The following is a 12,662-nucleotide window of genomic DNA, read 5'->3' as shown; positions in this document are numbered from 1 at the left end:
CAAGAATTTATGTGATTATTAAAAAGTATGTATTATTGAGTGCCTACTATGTCCCCAGGCACTATTCTACACATTAGATAGAAAGCAGAGACCAAAGCAGACAAAAATTCCTCAGTTCATGGACCTATATTCTAGTAGAATCAAGAAACTGCTTTTTTTAATGGCATGTAAGACAGTTTTTGAAGCTTCAAAGACAAAAGCATACAAATGAGGTTTTTCTGAGATAGAATTGCCAGATTCCAGGATTTATACATCAGAAGATGGAAAGGTGGAATAGAGAGGATTATTTATTGCTTAGAAACTACAAACTGTGTATTACAATAATCTCAGACCAAAAATGCTTGTATCTACTCTCTTCCTGATAATGGGGGCTTACTTTTGGGAAATCAATGTAAAAGCTGTACTTCTCTTTACTGGTAAAGAAGAAGTATTAAATCCTAAAGTATCAGTGTTCTAGAATGCTCATCAATTTAACAACATATAAATATCTCAATAAATATTTTACATTCCCCCCAAATCTACTCATGAGCCAATAAATAGGTTTGGGGAAGTCCCAATTATGAGTTCTAGCTTTTAGTTTGTAACCTAAAATGAGATAGAAAGGAACTGAAGTAAAAGGAAAGAAAAACATGGTATGGTAATATTTAAACAGTCCTACTCTGCAATATCACTATTAAACAGGCCGTATCATTCAAATAATTAAAACTTCAAATCAGTCCTATAGCTATTTACAGGACTGCTTTTAACAAAAGAGGTGTTTAGGCCAACTTGTGAATCATTTCTTTCAATGTCCTATTTTCACTATTAGAAAGGACAATATAGTCAATATCCATTGTAATTTAATTCCTCAAGACCAAAAGACGCTATGAACTACAGGTAGAAAACAAAACATAATTTAGCTAATGGCTAAACTTAATTGATCTAAATATATACACACACACACACACACACACACATATAAAGACCACTGTTCCTCTAAAAATGCAAATTAAGAAATAGTTGATCTACCCATTCTTATCCAGCTGAGAATAATTGGTTAAACAGAATGCTTTCATATGCTTTGGGATTGTGGTTTAACAATGAAATACTCTGATAAGCCCTACATCTGATAAAAAAATTAAGTTACTTCTTTACACTTAAGAACTTATTCAAACACTAAGCGTTTTAGCTTCATAAACCATTCCTCATTCTCTATCAGAAACGTTTTAGAAATTTTCAAGGACTACCTTGATATTGTACCAACAGTTTAACTAATGATATTTGCATAAAATAGCATCACAGTTGAAAGGTAAATAATTAAGGTATGAGCACACATTTTAAAGAATAAAAAGGTGAAACAAAACACAAGAATGGAAAACCGTTTAAAAATTGTTTAGACTCTAGAGAGTACAAAGGATTGTAGCCAAAGCCAATCCTAAAAATGGATTAAAACATTACTCATTATATATTTAAGAAAACTGATACTTTAAGTCCCTCATGTCTTTGAAAAACATTTGAAGCACCTTAGTCCAGTTTAAAAACTTCAACTACAGGTATTTTTTCCTTCCAGATTAAAGAGCTATAAGAAAGGGTTAAGAGACATTTCGGAAACCTTAACCTCACATTTAAGGCAAAAATACAATACTTAAAACTCCAAATTTTCAATCCTGCAAGTTGAATGTGGCTAATAGCTTTTCTAATATAATTTAGGGTGAATGTTTTCACAAAGGTCCTTAGCTTATGGCTGATGGTCCTTTAGAGGAATCAGTAGTCACTAAGGTAAATTCAGTACCAATTTAACACTTAGTAACTGCATTTCCCTCTTTCCTCTGTTAGATAACTAAGGATGAGGATATCAATTACGATCACTTTTGCTATAGATACAACAGGATAACCATTCTAAAGCAAACATGAACCAAAATATCCAATACATTTTTTCCTAAATTCCTTGAATCAATTCTTTAACGGCAATTCCTCCACAACCTTTTGATATTAGAATGAACTAGGGACACTGAGAGAAAAGACTACTATTCTATATTTTTTTCTGTTCTAGTATCCCTATATTGATCAGGATCTTTGGAAGAACTAAGCTTAGTTTAAAATCCTTCAATAAGAAATAACAACAGCAAGCAAGGTAGATGGAAACTGGAAACATTTAAAAAATAGCATGCTCTGACTTGACTATGCTAACAAATTTCTCAAACATAGGATCAAATTTTATTATGCCAGAATCACAAGCATTGGAGACTAATTCAACATACCTAACAGAACCCCCAAACCTTTAATAAATATGTGGTTATTACCCTTTTAAAAATGCAGATGTGAAATACAACACACACACAAAAGCCAAATCAACTAATTTTCTATAAAACACCAAGTATGAGATTCTGATACAGAAATTTATACTTTTCTCTGTGGTTTTCTTTCCAGAGTACACAGGAAACTCCAGTAGTCACATGGTCCTTTTCATACTGGTATAAAATTTTTAATTTCAAAATCCAGAAAGCTCTGGGAAATTAAAGATTTTTTCCTTAACTCAGTTGGCAACCAAACTATGACTTGAACATGTGAGACTATTTATTTAGACTTTGTTTATCAAATTTAGTGTGACTATTCATATATTTCACTGCAGAAATATTAATGTTTGATTATATAGTACTACGCCAGACCCTGGAGGAGATGGGTATATTATATATGGTATTTATACTGCATTACATTTCCAAAGTCTAAAAAATTCTAAATTTCAAAACACATTTGGCACCAAGGGTTTCAGATAAAGGATTGTGGACCTATGTTTTCTATGTCTTATCTATGTATAAACTCACTGTTGTTCTGCCTTAACTAGGACTTTACTATGTATCTTTTATAGCATAATTAGTTTTATAATTTAGTTTCTAAGACCAGTATAAAATGTGTTCCTTTAAAATAAGTTGCCAAACTACATGCATTTACATTCACGATAAATCTACCAAAAAAAAAAATGAGTCTGCTTTAATAGACTACTAATATGCTGTGCAAATAAACCAATTAAACAAGGTTAACACCTTAAATATATACAATAAAAATTTCCTCTTTGTGCCAATTTCTCTAGCAGCTAGTGAACTCTCTCTAAAAAAAGAGCTAGTAGTAGTAAAAGTACTTTAAGAATCAGGTAGCTTATATTTAAAGGGTAGTAAAAATTCCCAGCCTAAATTACTTACCCCATTTCCTGTTTTACCAGCAACCATGCAGCATGCTGTAGGCAATTTAGTCACACCCAGAAAGAAAAGGGAAAAAATGTTCATTGAAATTTGGTTCCAATATCATTAGTAAACTGCTTAAGTAATTTGCTAATCAAACTCTCCTTTTTAGGAGAGGAGTTAGTGTTCAGAAATTCGGCAATGACCTCAATCTCATTTAAAATCAGAAGTGAGGTAAGATGCCACTTTGTAGTGCTGGCTTGCTGTGGCCTACGAATTCAACAGGGGTATCCCCCTCCTCCCCACAGATTTCTATTTCTCATTAATGAGTTACAAGTGTTTTTTAATATGGGTAGCTTACATTTTTTCCTTAAAATATCTTACTGTTTCATAGGGAAAAGCTCAAAGTGATTGAGGAGTACATACTGTGTCCCCAAAGAAGGACTCAGTTTTTTGTTTCTTTTTTAATAGAGCTAACATTTTTAACTCTAATTAATGATATCCACATGTAAGTGTTTAGGAGTAAAATGTGCTAATGTCTATAACTCACTTTGAAATACAACAAAAACTAAGATGGGTGGCTGGATAAATTGATAGGTATATAATAAAGCAAGTAAAGAAAAACAGCAACAAGTATAGAATCTAGGTGGGTATATGGGTGTTCACTGTACAATTCTTTCAGCTTTAATATAGGTTTGAAAATTCTCATAATAAAATGCTAGGGAGAATGTTCTGGGAAGGATTAATAAAAAACTGAAAAAGTTGCTAAAATGAAAACAATAACATTCACAATCATGGTCGTTATGAGGATTAAGTGAAATTCATATAAAATGCTTTGCATGGTAAGTGTGTGACACTAAGATTTCTCAGTTTGCCATTAGACTCCCATAGCTTTCACCTTAAAGAAAGGTAATACGTGGCCTGCCTTGTATATACAGCATTTTGTGAACATGACAGAAGCATACATGTGTAAGTCAATAAAATGCCATAAGTAGTCTCTGCTTCTACATGTCACAAAAACGGCCAGTCACATCCACTTCAAGACCTGGAGAAAGATAGGGACAGAGAGAGCAAGACAGAGAGAGAGAGAGACAGGGAGACAAAGACAAACACAAAGAGAGAGACAGAGAGAGAGAGACAGCTTTTGTTGTTCATATGTAGAACCCTGTCCTTTTAAACCTCAAGTGGCTGGTGGGGCACCAGAGACTGCGAAAGACTTAGGATCATTTGGAAACATTAGGTGCATTACTTTGTTCAGACATGAGCCAAGCAGAATAAATTAATCACTAGCTAGGTAAGAACTAGAACTGTTCCCAATGCCTAAGTGTCTCATCTGTACCTTCCGATCTGTTAGTTTGTTTACTTTGCTAGCTCAAACTAATACCATTTATAGCGCTGCAAGACCCCTTCCTCCTTGCCTTCCATTTACTCAAGCCCTCTCTGAAAGTGCATGGGCATGGTGTAATACACAAATTATGAGTTGTCAGAAGACCTGGCTTTAGGCTTTACCAGATTTCTGGCACTCAGTTTCCTAATGCGTAAAATAAGAGAGTTAGACTAAGATGATTGTAATTTAAATTTTTCTGGATGGCTAAAGGTCATCAATGGACATTACTTAGTATACTGTTTTGTAACAGGGGCTATTAAGACTTATAGGACTTTGAGATCATAGAAAAAAATAAATATATAATAAAAAAATAAATAAATCGACTAAAGTTGAAACCTTGTATTCAATGTTACCCCACCTTCCTTCAGCCTCCATACTTTAACAGATCAATAAATACTTGTTTCCTCATTTGTAAAGGGATATTAATACTCCCCTTGCAGAGATATTACAAGGATTTAATGAAATTATGTATGTAAAGAACTAAGTAAGATTCCTGGCATGTACTTAATAAATGGTAACTATTACTGTCATTTTTGAATTAAAACCTTATCTGTATTTCACAAGTAATAAAATTATTATCCCTTTAAAGACTTAAAAGGCTTGATCCCTTTCCCTCACATCCCAAACTGCTCTGCTATAAGTAATTCTGGAACCTCCCTCATCAATGAAACCCTCATGGGTATCTGAGCTATAGAGAACTATCTGTCCTTTTTTTTAAGGGAACTCAGACTCTTCTGTCCTTTTATAGTGACCTTTTTCTCTCCTCTTTTGAGGAAAACTCTGTTCTCTATGGTCACTTCCAGATGATGCCATCAAGTCTGTAATCAACCTGCCATCCTCTGATTATAATGTAGGGTAGAACTGGAGGTTGCCAAGGGAAACCAGATTACCATGTGTAACATGTAAAATTAAATCAAATGTCTTCAGTACCTGAGATTTGTTAAAGGGTTTTTCCTTCCTAATCCTTTGCAGGCTCCCTGCTTAAGCATGCCAGCAGGTTGGACTGAACTAATCACACAGCAGGGGCTGGAAACCTGAATCCCAAAGTAGTCAGTGTTGCTCAATTATTCAATTTTTATCACGTGCTAATAATGCCTTGGACCTGCTTCTGCTGAGGAAAAAGAAGTACGTTTCCCCCTTTCAGGTCACCAAGATAATTTTAATGAATGTTCTATTCCTTAGTGGAAAAAATTCATTCTCTAGAGTAAGCAATTTAATTCTTCCTCTGCAACAGAACCAAATGGCATTAAAGTTATCAAGTTTAATCAAATTTGATACCAAAGGCAGCATGTCACCTCCTGAAAATTCAGAAACCACAGAATTTAATCCTGGGCTCAGCTTTGCTAAATGGGGCAGTTGAATAACGTGCTTGCTAAAAGTGCTTGTGCACTCTGGCCATACACAGACATACAGACACACATACACAAGCATATACCTGTATACACACATCATGGAAACTCTATGCCTGGGAATGGGTTTTTTTTTTTTTTTTTTTTTTTGGCTGCGTTGGGTCTTTGTTGCTGTGTGCGGGCTTTCTCTAGTTGCGGCGAGCAGGGGCTACTCTATGTTGCAGTGCACGGGCTTCTTGTTGCGGTGGCTTCTCTTGCTGTGGAGCATAGGCTCTAGGTGCATGGGCTTCAGTAGTTGCAGCAAGCGGGTTTGGTAGTTGTGGCCCGCGGGCCCTAGAGCATGTGGGCTTCACCAGTTGTGGTGCACGGGCTCAGTAGTTGTGGCTCCCGGGCTCTAGAGTGCAGGCTCAGTAGCTGCAGTGCAGGGGCTTAGTTGCTCCTCAGCATGTGGGATCTTCCTGGACCAGGGATCAAACCTGTGTCCCCTGCATTGGCAGGCGTATTCTTAACCACCGCGCCACCAGGGAAGTCCAGGGAATGGCTTTTAAGCTTAGAGTTCTGAGCTGGGGGTGCATCCAGCACCAAACTATGAGAGTGGGTTACAGTAAGGCCAGGGATTGAGGCTGATTCAAGCAGAGGTGGAAGGAAGGAAGGACAGAGAGAGAAGGGGAGGAATTAAAAATGGCGTGTTGTCACATACGGATCAATGGAACAGAATAGAGAGCCCAGAAATAAATCCACACACCTATCATCAATTAATCTGCAACAAAGGAGACAAGAATATAAAATGGGAAAAAGACAGTCTCTTCAGCAAGTGGTGCAGGGAAAGTTGGACAGCTGCATGTAAATAAATGAAGTTAGAACACACCTTCACACCATGCACAAAAATAAACTCAAAATGGCTTAAAGACTTAAACATAAGACATGACACCACAGAACTCCTAGAAGAGAGCATAGGCAAAACATTCTCTAATTGTACCAATATTTTCTTAGGTCAGTCTCCCAAGGCAATAGAAACAAAAACAAAAATAAACAAATGGGACCTAATCAAACTTACAAGCTTTTGCACAGCAAAGGAAACCATAAAAAGAACAAAAAGACCACCTACAGAATGGGAGAAATTATTTGCAAATGATGCGACCGACAAGGGTTTAACCTCCCAAATATATAAACAGCTCATACAACTCAACAACAAAAAAGCAAACAACCCAATTGAAAAATGGGCAGAAGTCCTTAATAGACATTTCTCCAAAGAAGACATACAGATGGCCAGTAGGCACATGAAAAGATGCTCAACATCACTAATTATTAGAGAAATGCAAATCAAAACTACCATGAGGTACTACCTCACACCGGTCAGAATGGCCATCATTAAAAAGTCTACAAATAACAAATGCTGTAGAGGGTGTGGAGAAAAGGGAACCCTCCTACACTGTTGGTGGGAATGTAAGTTGTACTGCTGGAGAACAGTATGGAGGTTCTTCAGAAAACTAAAATTAGAATTACCAGATGATTCAGCAATCCCCTCCTGGGCACATACCCAGAAAAAACTATAATTCAAAAAGGTACATGCACCCCTATGTTCATTAGCAGCACTGTTCACAATAGCCAAAACATGGAAACAACCTAAATGTCCATCGACAGATGAATGGATAAAGAAGCTGTGGTACATATATACAATGGAATACTACTCAGTCATAAAAAGGAACGAAATAATGCCATTTGCAGCAACATGGATGCAACTAGATTATCACACTAAGTGAAGTAAGTCAGAAAGAGAAAGACAAATACCATATGATATCACTTATATGTGGAAACTAAAATATGGCACAAATGAACCTATCTACAGAACAGAAACAGACTCACTGACATAGAGATCAGACTTGTGGTTGCCAAGGGAGAGGGGAGGAGGGAGAGGGATGGACTGGGAGTCTGGGGTTGGTAGATGCAAACTATTACATATAGAATGGATAAACACCAAGGTCCTAGTGTATAGCACAGGCAACTATATCCAATCTCCTGGGATAAACCATCATGGAAAAGAATATAGAAAATCATGTCTATGTGTGTAAAACTGAGTCACTGTGGTGCACAGCAGAGATTGGCACAGCACTGTGAATCAACTACACTTCAATAAAAAGAAAAAAAGGCATGTTGGGGAACTACAATTCAGTAAACTTGGAGCTTGGGGTATGTATGTGTGTACAAAAATGTGAGTAGGGGTTCAATGACTAGAGATGAAACTGGAAAGGTCAGCAGATTTTGAGTGCCAAGCTAGGGCATGAATCCAAAGATTGAAACCATAACATGAAGTGCCACGTTATGTGTATACAAATTCCCACGGCAGCACATTTGATCTTCTATAATTGATCAAGTCACAATATAACCATCATCTTCACACTATCATTTTTCTTATGCGGTAGCTTAAGAGAAAAAAAAAGTATTTCTTGTACAAAAATATTTCTTTATTATACATGGGAAAATACAGTATGAAACAGGCATATGTTCAGAAAAATGTCAGAATGACTGTAAAAAAGACAATCCACTTTTCTCATATTTGTTGCCTATCTGGCCCTTACAGACACCTGAGTCTGTAATTCCTGACAGAGGGGAAACAAACACTAGACTAAAAGGTAGGCTCTAAATATTGTGTGAGCACTTTGCAAGGTGACTTATCTCTCTGAGTCTTGGTTTCTCAACTATAAGATAAAGGGGCTCAACACTTCATTATTTGGGGGGTACCTCCTATGTGGTGATATCTTTACTGAGAAAACAGACCTGAAAGACTAGTTTCTGCCCATAAGGGAACTCATGAACTAGGAGAGAATAAAGGTAAGTAAAATGATAATAAAACCAAAATAATGATTAATAATATTAATAAAAATAAAAATACAGAGTGGTGGGGGCTGTGACAAGGACATATTCTAAGTGGACACTTAGGGCATCCTCAGCTCAGCCTTGGCATTAGAGTTATCAAGAAGTGACACCTAATCTGAGCTCTGAAGAATCAGGGATTGAGAATTAACTGGGTGAAGAGCGGGGAAAGTACATTCCAAACAGAGGAAACTGTTGTGCAAAGGTCACGGAGCATCAGGAAGGTTCTGGGAACTAAAGGTTAATGGTCCCTAAAGAGCTGAGGATGTGTGGCTGCAAAGTGCAAAGGAGGAAGCAGGACTAAGATCATAGAACTAGTGCACCCATGCTAAGGGGTTTAGATTTTACACTTAAGGCAATATGGTGCCACAGAAGGATTTTAAGCAGTGGAGTAGCATGGTCACATTCGTCATCAGGAATGCTCACTCTGGATGCAGTGGGAATTAGAGGAAGATGGGAACTAAGGGAAATGAAGACGTTTGGTAAACGAAAGCAGTAATTCAAGTAAGAAATAACACATATGGCAGTGGCGGTAGGAATGGAGAGGAGGAGGCAGCTGTAACAGACAATAAAGACAGACCAGCGGGACTTGGTGATTGACAGTGGTGTTGGGGTTTCTAAATTACCACTAATGCCCTTAAAACTCTGAAGTCTTTTGAATCCTACACATCTCTTGGACTCATTTATAATAACAAGGGTAATGCAAATATAGACGTGCACCAACAGGGAAATGACAATAGTTGTGTGGGCAGCTAGAAGTACTACCCCCTGCTCTTTTTCTCCCAACATACACACACACATACACACACACACACACACTCTTATGTATTTTTCTTGCATACAAATAGCCAGTAGGGAACTAGGCTCAATAATGATGTTAGTAACAATAGAAACTCTTATTCCCTCTTCCCACCCAGCAAAACTGCCTAAGGTTTCCTTCTCCTCCTCCCCACCCTGCAGTCTGCAACACTTTGAACATCTGTCTCACCAGGGCCCGCTCCTCACCTTGGGTCAGGTTTGGTGTCAGGTGTGGTGGCAGAAAGAGAGGTAGGGAGAATATACTCCTAGAACCCCTATAGACTCTTCCACTTAGCTACTCCCATGTCTCCTCACCACCGTCACCTCCCTGCCACTCTTCTTTTCCCCAGAATCTCAGATGTCAGACCTGTGATGTAACACTAACACACTGAGTCTGGATGTCTCTTTTGGTAGATAAATGTTCTGTTAGCCATATTTAAAAACCCACCCCAATCCTCTACATTATCTTTCTCCACAGGGTTGAGAAAAAAGAAAATGAAGCCAGACATAAGACCAGCTCACTCCAGCTTTTCCTACCACTGTTGGCAATAAAAACCTTTAGATGGCATTAAAAAGGTTGAACATTTTATTTTTGACAAGGCAAGAGGAAAAAAGCAAGGACAAATCAGCAAAGATAGAATGAATCTGCAGAGCCAAATAATGTACAGCTCTACTGACCCAGTTTCCAAGAGAATTACTATTTCTATTTTGCGAGTTTTAAGAAGGAGAATTTCTATTTCATTTTCCAATAGTCTAGGTGCTGATGTTGGCCTACCTCTGAAGGACTTGATTGGAAATAATCACAAGAGGAAATTCTATGGGGGTGGGAAGATGGGGTAGGAGTGGAGGTGGAGAGAAGGAACAGAAAAGACAGAACAGCTGCAATGAATGAAAGGCTCTGGGACAGACATAAGTAAAGACAGATACGGTTCAGTCTTGTCCTTCAGCGTCATACACTAATGAGGAGATAACCCGGCAACTGAATTTCAGGTAATTCTAGAGCTCAAAACATCAGTGAAACAGAGACATCTCGACAAATATCTGTTAGCAACTGGGTGTGGCTGAGAGTGCAAATGTGTTTCCTCCTAGAATTTGATTTTAGAGAACTAGCATCCTCACTGAAATACTGGTTAATGTGAAGTGAATGTGCAGATTCAAGAGGCTTCAATGTATCAACTAGCTCAATTTCAATAGTCATAAATACAATTTTACTTCAAAACAACTAACAAGAATAACAGATTTTAAAGTAAATTTTAAGTTTTGGAATACCAAGGAGACAAACTAATTGTTAGTTGCTGAGAACCTACTAATTGTTGAAAAAGGTCTCTTAATAAATAACTCAAGAACTCTAAAAACAGAATTATTTTAAATTATTCAAAATTATCACAGGAAAATTACAAGACTGGAATCATTCCATGTGTTGAACTTGATTTGCACTAAATGTATTCTTAGGGATAAGGATTTATTTATTGCATTTTTTAAAATGAATTTTTAGACATTACTTTTTAAATATACTAAAAGAATATTATAAAATAATCAGACTTCTGGCTTCAAGATGGTGGAAAAAAGCCCTTTCTGCCCACTTCTCTGGAAAATCATTGCAAAATCAGGAGAATGAGAAACAGAAAAAGAAACTCCATCTACAATGAAACAAGAAAATACTCATCACCCCAACTCTTGATAGGTGACAGAAAGGGAATGCAGGAGTAGAAAGTAGCAGAGCCCAGGAAGCTGATCCCTCAGTCTCAGCAAAGGGAGATGCTTGCTCCTCCAAGCCCTGCAAAGCTGAGGACCAGAGGCCTAAGACAATAGAGGGTGAAACATGGGCTAAAAAGAAGGGGAATAGCTGAAGACTTGTATAAAGAAGGGATAGACGCCCAACCCACTCCCTGACACCAAGCAATAGGAGATTTATACTCTGAGAAACTAAACTAGAGGTGTCTGCACTAAGGAGCCCCTGGCAAGAGGACAGCTGGAGTGAAGCCCTGCAAGGAAAACAGGAGGGGTCAGTGAGAGCTTACAGTCTGATCAGAGACCTGCAACCCCCTTTCCTACCCTGCTCTGGGAACTCAGGCTGCCAAGCTTATATCTTTCTGGATGGGAGATTAGAGGATTCTTCTCTGGAGAAACTGGATGGTTTTTGAGGGAAATTTTTCAGATAATGTCATATGGTCCTTCCTTATAAAAAGTCAGTTTACTACCTGTTCTCTTCCAATAAAACCCAGTCAACAAGCACCACCATCCCACACCATACACACATAACTTTCAATCACCTTTTAATGTTCTATGCTTAAATGAATGGACAGATATCACTAGTCATTTGAAGAAAATCTCTAACATGAAAGGAAGAAACCAAAACATCAAACACAAGTGGAAAGAATAATGCACGAATTCCCATGTACCCTTCAAGCTGACTTCAAGTTATCAACGTTTTGCCAAACATGTTTTATCTATCTCTACTACTTTTTTTCTTTTTAAGAGGGAGGTGGGTAGGAGTTATTAAAAGAAAATCTCAAACTATTTCACCTGTGAATATCTTCCAATGGAAACATTTTTAAAAGCAATATTCTTTGCTGTCATTTAAACTTACAGTGAAACATTTCTGATGTCAATTTTAAAATATGTAAGGAAGTACATCGTTTCTCAAAATTCTTTTGGGGCTGGAGAAGGGTACATAAGCAAAAAAGTGTGAAAAGCATTTACTGAACCTTAGAATAGACAAATACCATTAGAAATGAAAAAGGGACTAGAACCACGTGTGCAGAGAAGGGTTTTTTTTTTTTTTCTCATTTTCTGTTCTTTTTATATAACATGTTAAAAAGTATAGAACATACTGTTATTTACTGTGGAACGCAATTTTCTCTCTCTCTTTCTCTAAGGATATTATCTCAACCTCAAAGGTTTTGTGTTTTTTCAGCAAAAAATAAAGAAGTATGAGGGTCCCTGGGGAGTGGAGAAGGAAAGACCTCCTTCCTCCCATTCCCCCTTTCTTCCTCTTACTCTGATCATTGGATAGATATAAATTGCCACTGCTGCTGCTGCTGGCAACCTGGGTAAGACATGCTGGATATGGTCCAGAGTGACCACAGTCAATGA

The 12,662-nt window shown here is 37.4% G+C and overlaps 1 protein-coding gene across 6 annotated transcripts in view; it reads right to left on the bottom strand.

Annotated features, from left to right (window-relative positions):
- The window catches only part of PUS10 (pseudouridine synthase 10), a 68,514-nt gene that overhangs the window by 26,026 nt on the left and 29,826 nt on the right, over window positions 1–12,662 (bottom strand). For all 6 annotated transcript variants that reach the window (XM_059942718.1, XM_059942715.1, XM_059942716.1 and 3 more), the window contains one exon: window positions 3,180–3,214. In XM_059942718.1, coding sequence (XP_059798701.1) covers window positions 3,180–3,214 — 35 coding nt within the window. The remainder of the gene's footprint in view (window positions 1–3,179; window positions 3,215–12,662) is intronic.

Source organism: Balaenoptera ricei, chromosome 13, assembly GCF_028023285.1.
Source record: "Balaenoptera ricei isolate mBalRic1 chromosome 13, mBalRic1.hap2, whole genome shotgun sequence".
NCBI classification, from domain to species: domain Eukaryota; kingdom Metazoa; phylum Chordata; class Mammalia; order Artiodactyla; family Balaenopteridae; genus Balaenoptera; species Balaenoptera ricei.
The sequence above is the reverse complement of the archived record's forward strand: the minus strand, read 5'-3'. Positions and strand labels throughout refer to the sequence as shown.